General features: G+C 43.1%; 1 protein-coding gene across 1 annotated transcript in view; it reads right to left on the reverse strand.

Annotated features, from left to right (window-relative positions):
• Nucleotides 1-20,084, reverse strand: part of DUSP19 (dual specificity phosphatase 19) — a 154,355-nt gene that overhangs the window by 73,120 nt on the left and 61,151 nt on the right. The window contains exon 3 of the mRNA XM_086955456.1: nucleotides 4,504-4,656. Within this exon, the coding sequence (XP_086811582.1) occupies nucleotides 4,504-4,656 (153 nt within the window). The remainder of the gene's footprint in view (nucleotides 1-4,503; nucleotides 4,657-20,084) is intronic.

Below are 20,084 nucleotides of genomic sequence, written 5' to 3' on the forward strand. Positions count from 1 at the left end.
TATTGCATTCACGCCATGCATGTTAAAGTTGTCATTGTGTGCAGGTATGTGACAAAGGTGTGGAGACGCTAACTGTTTGAGGAGAGCCCAGACAGAACTAAGGCAGCAGTCTTGCTTGGTACTAAGAACCAAAGCGGACTAGAAGAAAGGTGCGCGGCCTGCCGAAGCAGCCGCCATGCTATGCAGAACTGAAGAGAGGGGAGTGGCCTCCTGAAGCATCTCCATGCCTAAAGATGAAGTGTGGTGACCATGAAGTGTGAGCTTTACTGTTCATCAGCAAAAAGTGCATAGAAAATTAGAGTTAGGACCATAGAGGTACCATGCGGCAACAAATAATCTGGCAATAGGGGAAACTAGCAAGTGTGCAAATTAAAAAAAGGGGCGCTGCCTTCTGAAGCAGTCACCAGGCCATGCAGAAAGAAAGGGGCACGGCCTCATGCTGTAAGATTAAATGCGGTGTCCGTAAAGCAGACACTGTGCTGATCAAGAGAAAGACCAACACTTGGGTGAAGAGTGATATGGAAGGAGGTGAGAGGGATGAATTCTGCATTAAAATGCAAGCAGCTAATGGTGCCAAAGCTGAACACTGGCAAAGAGTAACACAAGCAGGAAACAAATAAAAAAATAGCCCCCTAAATGATCAGATAAACAGCCAATGTTTAAAAATAGAGTACTTGGTCCCTGCTCCGTGGGAGGAAACAAACAACCAAAATGAGGGACATAGAGGAAGGATTGATCACTAGCATGCAAGGATTTTTACAGGACACAAACAAACAAATGAAAATCAGTTCTCCGCTGTAAGCCTGCAAAGAAGTATATACTAAAGTATATACAAGAGGTCTTGAATGCTAGACCTAAAAAATCATTGCTATCTATACACCATGCATTTATAAGAGAAAAATGTATTTGTGACAATTTAGTGTACTTTTGAGATATAAACTATTCTCACATGCCTGGCAATAAAAGTAAAATAGAAGGGCGATTGATACACCAAAATGCCTATAGTATGAAGTGAGAGAGAAATAATGTTCTGGTTAAAGATAAAGCCCACTCTAAGTTTATTTTAAAGAATGAATAATAGGTATAGCAGAGTGCTGCGCTGTCAAGTCCGACCTAGGCATCCAACCATTGCTGCATTCGGAGAAAAAAGGATCCTGATCGCATTTCTTAGAACCGAAGACCAACGTGGATGAGAAAGTCTGAAACTTGTAATTGCTTTATAAATCTAGTGTTGTAAACATTGCAATGATCCAGGTGTGAAAGTGATAAATGTGGTAATTTGATAGATATAAAAATTAGTTAAAAATTTATTTTAAATAGCAAGCAAATTGGGTGTGAAAAGAAAGTGTATTGTTAAAAAGTACGCACAGCCATAATTTCCTGCTTTAAATGCCTGATGTTCCAGTAGCAAGCTAAAACAGGAACAGCATTCTCGTCCACAACAGGCACTGAAATAGACCTCAGCATTGGGTTTCTAAAGAGCACAAGTTAAATTAAATGGATGGGAGAGCAGAGCCTGTAGAACCATACAGGCTCTGCTCTCTGATCCTTATATGTCACGAGACTGTAAATGCACATGCAAACCTATTGGTGGTGGCCCATAGGATATTGCTAGAACCATCTCAAGGCATTAATAGACAACTTTTAACTTCAGTTGCAATGAAAATATAACTTGGACTGCGGCATCGGAAAAAAATAGGCAATGTAGGTGGATAAGAGATGCTGGACACTCCCCTCATCTCTAACAACCAGGAAATCATAGTTTGCACTTTCCATTGCAATCGGTGTACTCATCGGAAGTGACCGGGTAGGCTTTCCGATGAACCTGGAATAGCTGTGGAAGAACAAAGTAAAGTTGCAGAAGAAGAAACTGTTGCCTTTTATTGCTTATGTGCGTGACGCACAATGGAGGTGACTGCGTTTTTTTACATCAGTCCTTCGTAGGTGAAGCGAAAAAGTGATAGGCCATGGTTGTTCTACACCACATTAATAACAGAGGCAGAAATGGGGTGATACCTCATCCCTCTGCAGCACACCAAATACCAGACTGCTTTATTAATTTGACTGTTTGGTTAGTAATACTGTATTAAAAATCTGTAATACCGGTTCTCCGGCACAGCTGTCTCCTATAGAAGCACATGGAGGGGAATTATATTGTGGGTGCCATGTGCTGTAGGGAAAAGTCATAGACTTTCTGGGCACTGCTTTAAAGAAAGAGCATCCAGTTCAAGAGCATAGGTGCATACTACAGACAGTGGGCATGTCTCGGCTTCAGGGCCTCCCTCCCATGTGATGCTGTCTGTCACTGCACTGCCTTAGAAAGACTCCCAAGGGCCAAAAAGACGCGCCTTGTTCTCTACCATTTACCCTGAGGTGGAGATACAAATTGATTGCTGTCTTTGGCAATGTGTTCTTCCCCACTATATCTTCTGTAATGGAACATGCACCAGGGGACTCCAGATTCCATTGCATTAGGAAAGCCACATGCATATTAGAGAATTCATTCCCTGTCATGCAGTGAGCCGTGCCTCATGACGAGCTGAGCTCGTCATGAGCATCGAAGGGGTTATTAAACTGGTCGACAATGTATGATCACAAAAATGTGCCTTCTTCAACAAGGTACCAACTACATCTGCAATAAAATGCACCAGTTCTTCCATCGTTCAGATCTCTGGTTCCTTGTAATACTTTGTGGGAGAATCCAATCTTTCTAAAATATTCATACTGTGTGCCCTCTTTCTAATTCCATGGCACAGTCTGGAGCAGCTCTCTCTGATTGGCTTAGGCTCTCTGCAGACATTTTGTGCCCATCGCGGTCTGCTTACATTTACCTTGGTTTACATTTCAGTTTACTTTCAGCTTGGGATGTAGCAGACTGCGATTGCAGTGAAAGATGCACTGGAATGGGGTTAGGGCTAGTAGCATTGCCAAGAAGTACCTGCCAGAAGAAAGGAACCTGTAGTGGTAAATGTAAACTTGTCTAACCCATACATTCTGAAGTCACCCTCTTTATTTTGTTGCACTTTTCAAGGCACAACTCATGCCAGAATCTAGCAATTGTTGCGGGCACCTTGACCCTTGAAACAACACATTTAAAACAGCAAAGGGTGAACTGGCATAAAAAATTGCGTTTCACATTTTTTGAAATCACGTTATGTTATTGCCATTTGGATAGCACCTTCAGCCATTATCGTGTCTCGGAGGCGCCATCATCCTCAGTGCGGAACTCAAAGAACCATTGTTAAAAATATATGATGGGATTTGGTTGTTCATGGTTAGTAGACATTTCACTCACTCTCTAGTTTTGAATAGGATTGTGTGAAATAATGTAGTAGAAGGGTATAGTGATTTAAATGGACAGCAACTTACCTGTACTCGTTTTGATACTAGAACTCTCTTAGTTGAATCAGAGCCCTTGAGGTAGGAGTAGCCTTTCACAGGGGATTCTGATGATGAGGGTGTCGAAGCAAAGCCTGTCTTGTGAGGCTGGATGGCAGCCACCACAGAAATTGAAGCATGGAGGAAGGCAAGCATTTACAAAAATAATTTGAAAATTGTGTGCATGTGCCGCTGTGTGCATGTACATGCCTCTGTGTATGTGACACTGATTTTCATTTGTTTGTTTCAGTGTCCTTTCACCCATATATCATTTCACCCTTACATCATGCATCTGTTCACTAAGATATATAAACAAAGACTACTAGTTGTAAAAAAATAAAACGTTAATTAAGTACTTCTCTATGCACTGCTATAATGTGCCTATTATTGTCAAAACTTCTTTTTTAAAGAAATACACTTTTTTGAATTTTGAAAAGACTATCATATTTTCATTAAATAGCACGAAAGCCCATCGCCATGTGTGTGCCCGTTCAACAGAGGCACTTGAAGTAACAGTAGCTGTAGTGTAGCACCCAGGATAATGTGCTGCATGGTTAAAAAGTTATAAGGTACCAAATGCGAGACCTGTTGGCTATGCCAATGCTTGTTTTGTTCGCTAGTGTTGCAGTTCTCAAAATGTTTTTAGTCACGGCTAAAAACACATGTTAGGTCTATTAGCTTCCCAATGCCTTTTAAATGTTTTATTTGGCCTGTAAAGCCATTTAATGAACCAGTCCTTTGAGGCATAAGCATCGATCGGTTCAGCAGGAAAACCTATACGAACATGCTCTTCTACGTTTAAATTGAACACAGTGTGGGAGGGGCAAAGTAATACAGGCCAGGCCTCGAGAACACGTTTCTAGGGGAGCTCCAAAACATATCTATGCACCTTGTACTGAGAAAAAAACAAAAAATCTTCCCATTAGATACTTTTCGCTTTCATATTTTCGTCCTTTCTTTTCTAAATAGGAACCGTAGGTTATATGTTTCCCCTTCTGGATCACGGATTTGAGAAGTTTTTAGGATGCAAACATGGTCTTGATAAACACTGTGGTACATGAAAACAAATGCTGAATACATTATTTTCTACATTAAGATGACATACAAAATACAAATTACATTTACCTCCTTTTTTACTTCCTCAATAAAATCAAAACATTCTAAGAAATACGATGTGATGTCAATCTCGGGAAGATCCAATATTGAAATACTCTTACACTTGAAGTCATCTGGAAAACCATTTGCAACTCCATAAGCAACATTCAGTATATGGGTAACCTTAAAAAAGAAAGAAGTTACAATTGAAATGTAAATCCCTATGCTTTTTAAAGATACATGTTCATTAAATAGGAGTATTTCTTTATTTCACTAGACACTTCGCATGCAAATTCTAGACAGCATAGGTATTACATAAGTATAAATCAAAAGTGGAGCAAGGAATCACACTATAAATGATAAGCCTCATCATTTAAAACTATTATGTGTAACAACTCATGGTAGACAAATACAGGATGTACAAGTATCTGACAAAAAGTATCATTTTTAAGTGAACTCAATTGACATTCATTCCACAAGTCACTGAATGCAATTTCTGACATTAATAGGATTTTGGCGGAAGGTACGTGGATTACTGAGCACACTGATATTTTCTCTTACATTTTCCTCATTTGAATTCCTGGTGAGCTTTCAAAAGAAAAAATAAACCTGTAAACTTGCCTGTGCAAAAAATCGTATGGGAAGATCACGTAACTTTGTATGTAAAGCAGGAAGTAACAACTGCCAGTCTCCTTCCTCAAACAAGCATTGGGAAAGCCACAGGTCTCACCTTTGAAAGTCGTTAGTGGACCTTTAGGCTTTGCCAATTCTTGCTGTGGATGCTCAACAGGATCGAGAAAAAGAAGTCAAATTCCAGCCACAGCGTGATGACATATTTGTATGCATGCATCCACACATCATGACACAGCAGGCATTTTGTTTTTTGGCCCCAGTGTAATGACATACCAGCGCACAATGCTCCACCACGCCTACATGCTCAAAAGACATGATGGATGCTATGATTTTTTTTTTTACCATTAACTGATGACAGACACTTATTTTGCAGTGGTAAATTTACAAACTAAAGAGCAAACACGTATTTAGGGAAAGTACTGCCCAGTAGTAAATTGCAGCAATTAAAACAAGCAATGCAATAGGTGTCGCATTTCGCATTTGTGAAAGTTAGATACATTGGCATAAATGATAATGTTTTTTACTTATGTTTTTTGGTTTACAGTGGAGTGATTATTTGACATGTTTTTCTTGTATAGCTTTGGTACTAGATAAAATGTGACAGAATGAGTCCAGTATAATTTAATTTGTTGACTGCATTCTAAGAGTGCTGGCCTGGGCGCTGTGAAAGATGCAAAAGTGTCTGTGAGCGACTCAACCTTTATTTTTAGGAGCGATGTGTAAGGGAGGATGAATAAAGGCACCAGTAGTGTTCAGCAAAATAATGCTTTTTTTGTTCTAACAGTCTTTTACTGTGTTAACTAACACATAAACTCACTTCCTGACCCCCTTCTCACTCCTTTCTAAAAGTATTGACATCAGTCCAACTACAAAAATCCAAACAACGGATGACCTTGTTTTTATACAATCTTGCTTCCTGAACACAGTCTCATCAGTAGATCGTATCCAATCACAATAAGAGGGCAAAAGGTGTGCACAACAATAGCCTGAATTTGTGACAGTAATAACAGGCACAGCAGCCCCTGAAAAACTAAAAAAATATAGTTTAAAAATTAATATTACCAGTAGGCCGTTAGGGAGGACAGTTATTGAAAGGGGTGGGGGAGAAGGATGTGTATTTATTTTGGATAGTAAGATTCACAGCCACACCTCTTCCCTCCCATTTCCCTCTAGACAAGGAACAGAGTACCCTAACCTGAAACTATGAGGATTACAATATTTGAATATACGTGACGGAAGACACACATCTACTTGATGAATGTACATTTCTCTATAACAGACTCAAGGATGAAAAACAAGAGCCACTCAGAAATCTCCACCAGCTGATCAGTAGACCACAGAAAAAAGTTATTTTTTCAGTGGGGGAGACAAAGACCACATTAGAACATAAAAGTGACACAATAAATACTAAACTTAATCTAAGGTCCAACTCCAAGAAGATTAATAACAGGATTAAGCTGAATGAACATTCCTTTCTGAGCGCAATGACCGAGATGAAATCCTTCAAAACAAATGAATGGCTGAAAACAAACATATCTGCCTGCCTGGACGACACAGAAAGACAATCAAGGTAGAACAACATCTGCATATAAGGCATGCCGGAATAGGTGGAGGGTCTGAGCAAAGAAAAGTTTGTGGGCAATTGGATTAATATAGTACTGAAACCAAAGTGCCTCTCCAAATTCTTTACATTTGACGCCACTTTGAACCTCAAATTGAGTTTGTAGGCAGAGAACTGGAAGATGAAAACAGAAGTTCTGAAGATGAAAGGGCACAAACCAATGTCCTGAGTTCAAGGCCGTCAGAACCCGGATCAGGGACAGAATTATTTACTTGTCTTAATTGAAGAAAAAACAAATACTTTACTCAAGTAATATCAGAACACAGATTTATTTAGACACACCAAGACAGAGTGTTGACCGATGGAGAACACCAGTCACCAGACTGAAAACACAGGTAGTATATATACAAATCTCCATGGTCATCTAGTTCCCCGTGAGAGGAAGCCAGTAAAAACATAACGTTTTACGGGTTAACAGAAAGAATTTCAGCAAGGCTTCCTGCAATTAGAAACAATTCCAGCGTCCCAAAACACGTTAGTGAGTAAAACAGCGCAGCCTTGTACATTAGAGATATAAAGTAAGCAATGTGCGGGGATAGTAAACGTCTAAGAGCAGAAACTGGTAGTTTGCATTCTTCCATGGTCATTACAGGATGAAAAGTGACCTGCACAGATATTCTTTGTGTTGAAGAGAGGAGCACTGGTCAGAAAATAATCTGCACACACTGATTGTACTTTCACTCTTATAACGGGAACTGTCAAATTATTATAAACTTCCACATCTTAGTGGGTGAACAGGTTCTGGAAGCGGAGAGCCAGAAGAGGCTCTCAGGCCACGCTGGGGCGGGCACCTGCCCATAAACAGGTAGTAAAAAACCTAGAGGTTTGGATTGATACTGCCCTGTGCTTTCAAACCCAAACTAAAAAGGTGGCAGGGACTTGTTTTGGGCTATTGCAGGGGCTAAAACCTCTGTTGGGCTTCTTCGATCCCCCAATCAGGCAGGTTATCGTCCAGGCCTTGATCTTGTCAAGGCTGGACTTGCCAGCTCCCTTTATTTGGGGGTCAACCAGTCTGAGATTGTCAGACTACAAAGGGTTCAGAATGCAGCGGCTCTAGCTCTCCTTGACCTGCTGAGGAGGAGTAGTACTTCTAATGCCATTCATCGCCTCCATTGGCTGCCTGTGGCCAAGCGTTTAGAGTTCATGGTCCTCTGCATTACTTTTAAAATCCTGAATTTGTCATCTCCATGTATTCTGGCCGATCTGCATACTTTTTACATCCCCTCCCGCCAACTTTGCTCTATCGGACAGAATCTTGTGACTGTCCCTAGGGTAAGAGGGTCCATGAGGGAGGGCGCTCCTTTCGTGTGCAGGCCTCTAATCCCTGAAATGCGCTCCCCAGTTCTATCCGAGGTAATAAGACCTATCTGCCTTTCCATAAAGCTGTGAAAATATTTATCTTCTCTCCGTTATAAGGGGTCTTCTTTTACAAGCTGTGCAGTATTCTGTTTTCAGCACCAGGATGCCCCTTTGCTGGGCCTGCGGTGCGGTCTACAAGTCACCATAACATAACATAAAATAATACTTCTTGAGGGCACTGAAGTAAAGGGAATTAAACCCCTTACCAATCTCTTCCGGATGCACAACGTCTATGACCCCTTTTGCCATTAAGGAATTTCTTCTGCCTCCAAAACGAGGTTGGTGTGAGTCGGCAAGCATGCTCTGAAGGAATCTCAGTAGTCCAGCACGGGAGATGGGCACAGAAGGGCACTTATTTAGCAGACTAGATGGATGACGCAGGAATCCATTGTGATTGCCTCCCAATTGTTACAAAATGGAGACCATCCACCTGCAAGAACATGTGAAGTGTTGGGGAGGGGTCAGAGGGGTCTGAAGTGGATGGGCTCACAGAGGACAGTGGGGACTGGATCCGCAGTTGTCGAAGTTTTCTAAACCTAAATTAAAATCAATACATCTGTTGAGGGAATAGACAGGATGGGACAGTTGTCATTGCTGGACTCCACAGCCCAAGAGTCACCACGGAATGTCCGATATTATTGGTGGAACTGCAGTGCAGGTGCAGTTGGGCCCAGTTCTCAGGCTGTTGCTACATTATTTGTGAAGCATTCAAGGACTAACAAAAATCTCTCTTTAAACAGTCATTCTCCCTCATAGGGAATATCCATAAGTATGTCGGGGCATTCCCTGGAAAGGGAATATAATGCATCCGAGCATGCTGCCTTAGCCTCACAACTGCACATAGGCAATGGTGTCTGCACAGTTAAAGCCACATTTCAGTATCTATTTGGTGTATCCAGTCCTACAATCAGCAGGTACGGGAATAGCTTCTTCATGTGCTCTAGAAGGCTAATGTTTTGCAAGTTCACATGAAACATGGATATGGCGACCCTAAAGGCAGGTGGCATTTGCTGGGCTCAAAACCAAACTGCCGGGGCCAAAAACCTTGCAACCCAAAGTATAAAGTCTCTCAGACTCTGTGTCCCAAGGGCCCATACCAAAGGCCTGGGCATTTTGTATGGGTTCTTCTTGGAGGACGACATCTGAATCGCAAAACTTTCTAGTAATGGGTAGGACAACTAAAAGGTGAATCACCCGATGCCCGCCTGTGGCGCCTGGAAATCTACCTATGGACTGCTGAATAAGAGAACGGTTTCTCCCATGCATATCTCTAGGACAGCCTGGTGAATGAAGCAGGGGCTCTGCAAAAACAGTGGAGGCTTCCAAAATTTCCATCAGAATATTCAGCTTCACAGCCGCAGAAGTAAAACCTTCACTGATAGTGCGAGAGCTCCAACGAAGAGAGTTAGGTGGAAGCTCAGCTGGCATTATTGACAGTGGTTCCATTATAAACACTTGCACACAGTTGCAAAATGTAACAATTGGTGGATGTTGATATGCTCCCAGAAAGCACCTTTATTATATGAAATATATGTAGAGAATAAGTAGTGATTCTACTTTGAAAGCATATTTGTAACAAAGATTGCTGGCGGTTTTTCAGTTAAACTATTGTGCAGTTTGATTTCTTTCCCAAAAAATACTTGCAACTTGAAAAACAAGCATTTACAATGCAATCGTCTCGGCATTATTAAAGGTAGAGCTATTGGCATTGCTCATGGCATTTTTTAATTTTTTTTTTATAAATCATAAATAAATGGCATTGTCATTTACATTGCTAATAGCTTAATCGTTAAATAAATGGCATTGTCATTTACAATGCCAATAGCTTAATCGCTGGCAAATGCATGACCTATTGCATTTACACCCACACAGAGCCACACACACAAAGCCACCCACACACACACACACCCACACATACAGAGCCACCCACACAGAGTCATTCACATAGAGCCACCTACACAGAGCCACCCTCACACAGACAGAGCGACCCACACATAGAGCCACCTACAAAAAAGTTATCCACACAGAGCCACAGAGCCCCACACACACACAGAGCCCCACACACAGAGCCCCAAACACAGAGCCCCCCCCCACACACAGACACACACACAGCCCCCCCCCCACACACACACACACACACACACACACACAGAGCTCCCCCCCACACACACACACAGAGTGTTCAGAGTGGGGAAAGAGGTGGCGTATTTTTGCTGTGCTGAGAGATGGAATCAGCCCCGGGATTCTTGAAGGGGCTACCGAATTGCAGAGACAGTGGAATTTCGACAAAGTCAGAGGCATTTAGAAACAGAAATCTGTTCATACCTGGAAAGGCACGGAGTCTGCAAGTGTGTGCAAGAGAGAGCACTAGACAGAGAATGGGTGCAGGCACCGATAGATAGAGGTGACAAGGGAATCGACAGCGAGAGAAAAGAGAGTGTGAGTGAGAGAGAGGATGTGAGAGAGCCAGAGGGAACTGAGTGAGAAAAACGGAGACATACAGAGGTGAAAGAGAATAAGAAAGACAGATTGGAGAGCGGGGTGGCGTAACAATGCACGCAAAGGGTAGGAGAGGTGAAGAGGAAAGAAAGAACGAAGGAAAGAAAGAAAAAAGCAATAGACAGAAAAGGCAGTCACTGTTGATAGCTCTATGGGGCATTTGATTTTGAGGGGGCGTATTTTGCCGTACTGTTCTTCCCCTCAAATTTGAGCAATTTAAGATGTTACTTTCTGCTGGGGGTGGGGCTGAGGTCGCGCCCACATCCTGTGATTCTGGGCTAAAATAACTTAATCTCCTCGTACCTGAATGTGTAATGTAAATACGGAGCTCATGTAAAGCGCTCCAATTCGAGTTCGTGCTATATAAATATGCAAAAAATAAAAATAAAAATGCCCTGGTGGGAGAGGACATGTTCTGTAGAGTCTCTGCCCCTCCCCCCCGACCCCCACTCCCAGGCCCTGGTGAATAAGGGCAGATTCAGTAGAGTCTCACTCTCTGCCCTCCTCCCCCCTCCCCTGCCATGGTGGGAGAGTGCAGGTTCTGCAGAGCTATGGCCACCTCTCCCAGTAAAGCTCCCGGCGGAGGCAGGCTGGGGGCAGCCTCGAGCCCTGCGCACTGCATTAGCAGTCGGTGTCGGCGTCTGGGAGGTGATGGATGGCAGCTGTTACTTCATTAGAGCCGGTAGTCTGCTCTCTGCACTGCACACTGCGGCTCAGGGAGGCCGGAGCGGCGTAGGAGATGCACCGCCTCTGCTGGGCATCAGTGGGCACTGCCCGAGGCCACTCCTGGCATCTGTGCTGTACCGGGTTGTGTGCACTCCTTCACTTAATCCACCGTCTAACTGCACTCAAACACACACACATATATATATATATATATATATATATATTCCATCCATCCATGTGCCGGTATCTGTGGTTGCATAATAAAGGGACTGCCTGTGAAAAGCCGGCCTCTCGCAGTTGCTTGTTCTCAGGACATGAGATTTGATTTGAAAACTTTGGGTATTCTACTAAATGAGATTTGACAATCTCAGGAAAGTCAATTAAATATATCAAATTGGTTTAAAGGAAACGCGGGAATCCATACACATCTTTGGGAATAAGATTTTTCATAGGTATTACGACAGCTGGGATACCGGGCAGTCTATTTCAAGCTTAGACAGGAGGGGCGAGAACAGGGTTAACAAGTTTGCAGCTCAAAACATGGGCCTCTTGTGTTAATAATTTAAAAGCAGGACGGAGACACAGACTTGCAATGACCGGGCGCGTCCTTTCTTGCCGACCAAGCCCCAGGTCAGAAAGCACTGGCCAGATACCGCTCCTTCCCTTTTGGAGCCTGGGTCCTACTTCTTCCCAGACCTTCCGTCTCAAGTACCTGAGGATCCAGATCTCCAACCGGGTAGAACTTGACATCCATAAACATGTCCTCGGGGACCGTCAGCTCCTCCGTGGCCTCGGCCCGCAGTTCCGTCCCCCTACCCCTGCATCAGCAGATGCTACTTCCAGTACCCAAACACCCAGGCCCAGCGTGTTCTTTCCGCTCCACAGACTGAAGCGCCCCGCCCCCTGGAGCCACCGAACCGCCAGAGCCAGCGCGTGCCTTGGCCTGTACCATTGTGCATGCTTCCGAGGGGGAAACGGGCCATACAGCACACCTAAAGACTCACTCGGTACTGCTTTTGCTATGTAGGCACTGTATTTAACAGCGCCAAATAGCTACATATATTGCAAGTCATTTGTGGCAATTATTAATTTTGTGAATGCGTGTCTATTTTTGCGGTACAATAAATAACCCTTCTTAATGGTACGGATGGGAAAAAGATCCCCTAGACAGGAAGATAAACAAGCTGGGAGCATGCACTCTCCCGAACTTCCGGTGTCGGGATGTGCATGCTCACGTCCGTCTTATGCGCCCACGGAGTGGATGGCCGGCCCAGAGGAGCGGTGGCAGGAGGTGTCTGTCTGTGTGTCTGTGTGTCTGTGTGTCTGTGTGTCTGTGTGTCTGTGTGTCTGTCTGTGTGTCTGTCTGTCTGTCTGTCTGTCTCTCTTCAGCCAGCCGGCGTAAGCGCGTCCACAGACCCCAGGCGGCTCGTGCACCGGTCTGTGTTCCTTGACAGGCAACTCGGCAGCAATAGGTCTCGATACCGAGACCTAAAAAAGGAGAAGATTAAGGTTACAGACAGTTTTATTAAGCTATCTTACAATTTTTATGGTAAACTTTAAAAACCATTTAATAAAAAGCGTTAGATGCATGTCCGTATTTTAACAAAGTACTAACGAGTAATCACTGTAAATGTATTATGAGCAACATGTAATAAAATTAGTGACCCCATTCTTGAACAAGGTTCAAACGTTGCACCCTCGGGTCTGAGTCTTTGCAGGAGTGCAGATTTACGACTTTTGCAACTGTCTTAGTTTATTTACAGTAGCATTTATAAAACTGAGTGAATGCAGAGGTATTCACAAGATGGCTGCTCAGAAACTAAGGTAAGAGAGAGAGCAATGGATACAATTAGACCCTGAGCTCTAATACAAGAACATAATGCAAAAATGAATATTGAAAGTGTAGGCATATTAAGATCTGAAAGCTAGCCTAAACAGAGCCTCTGCATACAAAGAGCCAGAGAATATTTAAATATTTGACACAAATAGAGGGATGGTGTGTGCAAACTCCATATATAGTCAGAAAGAAGGCATGATCAGACCTTTGCTAGAATCCAAATCCTGGCCTAATGCGAGCCATGGTGTAAGCAGAGTCTATTATCAGAGATCACATATAATGAGAACGCTGGTACCACTGACTAATCTCTCTATTCTTAAAGAGCTTACTCTTAATTGATCTTCAATTTGCCAGACCTTTCCCTAGAAGCTTCACTCTGTTTCATACACTGCTAGGTGGGCACAAAGAAGGAAACCCAATGCCCACACCCTCCTGACAGAGCTTACTAATTGTTAATTTCAACTGCTAATTTCTTGGTAGCGTTATATGATCTACACCAGATCGTCCTGTTTCTAGTGCTTGGACCCAAAAGTCAGTTCCTTCACACTGTAACAACCTCAGTTCTCCCAAGCATCTGGGTTCTGTCCTATACATCACACCCTTTCTCTTTAAAAGCAACATCCTCAGATTTCCAAAAAGCTCCGATTCATCCATCCCACTTCTGCAATCTTAATAAGCAAGGCTGTGAAAGACTAACCTCCAAACTGTGGAAGTAGACTTACACGTGGCTATCCAACATATTCATATCGCACAATCAGAGGAAGGAACCAATTTAACTTGAAGCGCTGATTCAAAAATGGCACATTAACCTCACATGCGGGGTAGACCCTGCCCCCTCTCTGGGCCCGATTTACAAGTTTGTTGCAATGGAAAAAACACCATACAAAAGGGCAGATACAGTAATTCATTTGGGAATAACAGGTTATTCAAAGTAGTGTAAAAAAGCCAACCACCGTTTCACCAACACGTGGGTTCAAACCACTATTAAAATGGAAATAGGAAATGAAATTAATTTGTACTTGTAAAGCACACTTATACACCAACCGGGGTTTCCTGGTGCTGTACGCATACCGCTGTGGAACCCTTCCTGGCTTTTCCCTGTGAAATGTCCACTCCTGGGCACCCCCAAGGTGAAGCCAGGCATCCCAGCGCTGTTGGGGCCGTTGTGGAGATTAAGCAAGTGATGGAGCGAGCAGATGAATGAAATTTCGTTTAAACTCGCAAAGTTAAACTTCCATAACAAATGTAATCGTATTAATAAGCATGTGTTGAAACGATTAATCAACTTAGTTTTAAAAATGCATACATACAGAAAAAACATGTGGGACAAATTTTTTATGCTCTATGCTGCATTTGCAAGTATGTGGAAAATAATAAACTAACCCTGTCTATTGTTTTCGTCAGTATTAAATGCGGCTGAAATATTAATGGCATGTGCCTATTGGGTATGCTTATGTTATGTTACGTCTTTTCTGTGGCAAAAAGCTTGTGGAGAATCCTTATGGCCTAGAAGGAGAAGGTTAATATAAATGCTGCTTTGTGTGCTTAGCTAGGTAACATAAATTAACGGGGTAATAATTATCAAAGAGGGTGGGTAACAGAATGGGTCTCAATTCTCTAATTAATCACTGTTTTGTGTTTGTTTAAATACTAGTTTTCGTGAGAGGCCTTTAGGCCTACAAAAGATGGCGTTTTCGAATCCTGCCCAGAAAGGAGCCTTGCTAAGTGGAAAGTTTTGGAACAATCTCAAGGGGTAGAGGGGGAGGGGGATAGGTAAGGCAGCCCCCCACTCAAACAGTATTCAAACAATTAGGGCCTCACCTAAATGCAACTGCATCCATATAAAAGACCAACAAGATAGGGACTGCTTGTCATTAATACTCCCCCGGATATGTCCAATAACATTAGTCCTTAGGTCAAGATGCGTACTTCTTCAATATAAAATCACACAGGACCACATACAGTTCACCCACGAAAAGGTGTGAAAAGTAGAGAGAGTAGCTCACGGTAGAACAACCCGAGGGGGTTCCCGGTTAACAATTGCCGGTATACCCACTTCTCATCATTGGCCACTCTCTCTATGTGAAAAGACAAACGTGCACATAAAGAGTAATAGTGTGGACATGAGAATAGTGGTGAAGAACACAAATAGTGACAAACGTATCAACACTGTTGTGTACAGAAACATATAAACAGACCCCTAACCAACCACAAAAAGATAATTGTGTAGCGGGGCTTTGCTTGCTTTACCGTTTTATTCTGACGCAGCAAACCCCACCTGTTTAAAAATGGTTACTTGTATACCATGGTGATTAATATCCTCAAGCCGACATGTTTCATCGCTCCACGTTTTAGCGATTTCATCAGGGCATAAGAGGGGTTATCTATTCTCAGTCTTTTCAGAAAAGTGTGGACCTTGAGGGCGCTACGTCAGCACGTACCAGCACCACTCTTTAGGACACCGTGCCAAATTTTCACATATCCAAAATGTGACCGGAAATAGTCGCAGCCACTGTTGCCGAGTCCCTCCGGCGCTTCTGACGGTCCTGGAAGGTCCACACTTTTCTGAAAAGACTGAGAATAGATAACCCCTCTTATGCCCTGATGAAATCGCTAAAACGTGGAGCGATGAAACATGTCGGCTTGAGGATATAAATCACCATGGTATACAAGTAACCATTTTTAAACAGGTGGGGTTTGCTGCGTCAGAATAAAACTGTAATGCAAGCAAAGCCCCGCTACACAATTATCTTTTTGTGGTTGGTTAGGGGTCTGTGTTGTACAGTGCTTTGCTTCTTCCTTGGGCCAGCACTCTAGATCTCTTCTTGTGTTCTGGGTTCTGGAGTTCTCCTTCGCCCTGTTGGCAGTTGGAGCTCTGGTTGGACGGGGGGCTGACCTACCTATACCTGTGCTGCATTAAACCTCTTACTTCACTTACCTGCTTGTGGAGTCATCATCTTATTTACAACATCTGGCGACTTGGACTGGCGAAGTGTCCAACCACTGCTTCTTCGATTGTTGCTGCAGCCCAAGAAGATTTTACAGTGCGGTAGATCTTCACCCTCAAGAACCCCGTGTGAAGCACAGCGAGGACACAGACATCGTCTCTCGTGTCAGCGGTGATTATTTTATTCAATATTGAGCTGTCCTGGTGTTTTCCTCTCTTCGGGATGTCCGGAAAAGTGATCGACGTCATTTTCGTCGACGAACAAGAATCCCGGTGAGTTGCCTAGCAACGTGAACGCGCAACGCAGGAAAAGTGATCGACGTCATTTTCGTCGACGAACAAGAATCCCGGTGAGTTGCCTAGCAACGTGAACGTGCAACGCAGGCAGTAGCGTAACTAAACGCAGGCGGCAGCGTCACCAACCCTGTCACGAGCAGTGTCACTGGAACGCATAGCAACGCGTTCAACGTCCCTGGAGCGCATTTTCAATGCGCGTGGAATCTTGCTGCAACCAAAACGTCTGACGTGTAGCCAATCACACGCACGACGTAATCGGCCATTTTAGGAGTGTTTTTTTTTCTTTGTTGTCAATCTCCAAGGAAACGCTCGTTGTGGACCACGAAGCATCGTTCCTTTGCAACGGATCTCCTCTTCATATAGGAGTAAGCCTCAGTTATTTAACTCATTATTTTTGTACTGTCTGGTGTATTTGTTTACCCCATCTGTGGTCAATTAGAGACATGGCTCAATCAATCAATGTCGCCCTTCCTCCTCAATTCTTGTCAGAGCCAGGCAATCCACCTATAGCGTGGGAAGACTGGATAGTCATGTTCTACAATTATATTGAAGCTCTTGATGGAGAGGACTATTCACCTAAACGCAAAAAAGCACTGTTAATGACCACTTTGGGTAAAGAGGGACAGCGCCTTTTCAGATATTTACCACAAGTACTACCTGCAGGGTCACAAGCTGACTTAGATGAGTTTAAAGAGGCGGTAACAAGATTAGAAACTCGGTTTGGCAAAGAAGAAAATCTTATCCTTCAAAGATACAAGTTCTATAAAAATAAACAATTGGCTGAAGAAAGCATTGATGAGTTTGTAGCAAGACTGTGCGAATTATCGATTAAATGCAACTTTGGCCAGATGGCGGACGAATTAATTAGAGATCAGCTGGTTGTTCAAGCCAACAATAGAAAAGTCCAAGAACGTTTGTGGGCGGCAAAGAACCCAACGTTGAAGGATGCCATAGAATTAGCTAAAGTCGTGGAAGAAAGCGAAAAGTGTATGAGGGAACTACAGAAAACTGGTCTGGAGACCAAAGTAGCTGAAATCTCTCATAAGGGTACTTTTAGCGAAAATAGTGACGATGAAGCTACTGCCATTGCAATTGTTAGAAAGAAAGGCTATGTTCTTCAGAAAAAGAATGTACAACAAACATCTTTTAGCAAGAGTAATCAAAAGATGTGTTCCAGGTGTGGTAGTTTTTCTCATTCTTCGGATGGGAAATTTTGTTTTGCAAACAACAAAGAGTGTCTCCGTTGTGGTAAGACGGGACACTTTGCTAAAATGTGTAGGAATAAGAATAACTCAAGAGTTACAGTTGTTAATGAATGTGATGATTTGAGGCGTGATGTTAACAAGATTTTAGTTCTGACTGACACTGTGTGCGCGTGTGATAACCAGAGGGGTAATCCTTTTAAGGATGATTTTGTTGTTGATGGGAAAGTCATTACACTCATGGTTGATACAGGTTCAAAGTGGACCATAATTCCCACTTCTTTGATGAAGAGTGTGTGGGGCGAAAGAGATTTGAAGACGTGCGACATCTTCCCGTCTGGTTACCAGGGTGAGAAAATTGACATGCTAGGTTTCTTTGAAGCTGAAATTGACTTCAAAGGCAGATCAGCTTATGGTAAAATATATATATCAGCAGATGGACCAGCAATCTTAGGCCGTCACCATCAATATGATCTGCACATTGTGGTTGATCCTAGATCCGATAATCCTGTTTCTATTGTTGAGACCTCATCCTTGGAGGATATATTGGCCAGATATAAAAATGTTTTTAGGGACCAGTTGGGTGAACTTATTGGCTACTCACATCGCATAATTCTCAAGGAGGGCAGTTCACCTGTACAACACAAGGTAAGGAGGGTGCCCTTTGCTTTACGAGATGAAGTTAAGGCTACTCTTGAGGAAATGCTCCAAAGGGGTATCATTGAACCCATCGAAGCATCTCCTTGGGTTTCGCCTGTTGTGATCTCGCAGAAACCAGACAACAAAATCAGGTTCTGTGTGGATCTTCGTTCCCTAAATAAGTTTGTTGTAGCCGATGTATTTCCCCTACCAAACATCGGTGAATTGGTATCAACCCTTAAAGGGGCAAGGTTCTTCAGTAAGTTGGACCTTAAACACGCCTACCATCAAATTTGTCTGGATGATAGCTCAAAGCATTTAACTGCTTTTATCACCAGTGAAGGCACATTCCAATTCACTAGGCTACCCTTTGGGCTAGTCTCAGCCGCTAGCGTATTCCAGAGACTTGTCTCTGAAGTCTTTAAGGGTCTTGATAAGGTGCTTTATTTTCAAGACGATATCTTGATTTATGGTGATTCTTTACAGGAACACAACAAAATCTTACAAGATGTGTTACTTAGGGTGGATGAGTCTGGTTTAACATTAAGAAAAGAGAAGTGTGCTTTTCTGTTGAAAGAGATAGAGTATTTAGGATTTTGTTTGTCAGAAGAAGGCATTAAACCTAAGAAAAACTTACTTGAAGCCATTGAGCTAGCACCCTCCCCGGTTGATAAGGATCAACTTCGCTCCTTCATGGGCTTGATCGAGTTCTACTCGAAATTTGTAAGAGATTTCTCATCCAAGACTGCTTCCCTGAGATCCTTACTAAAAAAAGGTGTCAAGTTTTGTTGGACTACTGAGCACGAATCCTGCTTTAAATTGATCAAAGGGGAACTTAAATCTGCAAATGTCCTCACCCCTTTTGACACTGCTCGGTCCTCCATCCTGATGGTTGACGCCAGTGCCATTGGCCTTGGTGCAGTTCTCTTACAAAGACATGGTAGTGCTGAGAAAACTATAGCATTCGCGTCTAGGCCTCTGTCCACCTCTGAGTCAAACTACTCCGTAATAGAGCGTGAGGCTCTTGCCGCAGTCTGGGGAACGAGTTACTTTCGAACATACTTGTGGGGTTACAAGTTTGTTTTGCGTACAGACCACAAACCACTTTTAAACGTTCTAGCTCCTGGTGGGGCTGGTAAGGGTTCCCAGAGGTTGGCGAGACTGGCTTCTCGCTTACAGGACTATCAGTGTGAGATCGAATTTGTACATGGGTGGAGGAATATCCAAGCGGATTGTCTGTCTAGGCTCCCTATTCCTTCCACTTGTTGTGGTTCTGAGATCACGTCTGATGATCTTGCGGTTGCTGTGATGGAGGATGTTTTGTTGGTGGGCGGTGGTTCATTTTCCCGTGATGAATGGTCCAAGGGCATGGAGGAAGATCTGACTTTGAAGGCTGTTATCAGTCTTGTTTCTAATGGTACAAGGAGGGAAAGTACTGTTAGTCCTTCAGTCAGACCCTTCCTGAAAATATTGGATGAACTTTCTTTAGAGGGAAAAGATGTTTTGATGCGAGGTGATCGCTTTGTCCCTCCTGATCTATTAAGAAGGAGGATTCTAGATTTGGCCCATGAGGGACACTTGGGTCAAAGTCTCACTCAACGCCGTGTCAAACAGAACTTTTGGTGGCCCTCTATCGATAACGATGCAGTTGATTGTGTATTGAAGTGTAGTTTCTGCAGGGAAGGCGAGAAGCGCCTCAAAGTTTTGGGCTCTCAGTCCACACATAAAATTGTTTTTGAGAATACTCCCTGGCATAGTGTCTGCATAGACTTCATAGGCCCCATGAGTGAGCTACCTACTGATCACCGTTTCGCAATTGTTCTAATCGATTGTTTTTCAAAATGGCTGTGTGTACAATTTGTAAAAGAGATCACTACTGATGCCACCATTAAGTTTTTGAAGGGTATTTTT

The sequence above is a fragment of the Lissotriton vulgaris genome, chromosome 2_1 (assembly GCF_964263255.1).
Source record: "Lissotriton vulgaris chromosome 2_1, aLisVul1.2, whole genome shotgun sequence".
Lineage (NCBI taxonomy): Eukaryota > Metazoa > Chordata > Amphibia > Caudata > Salamandridae > Lissotriton > Lissotriton vulgaris.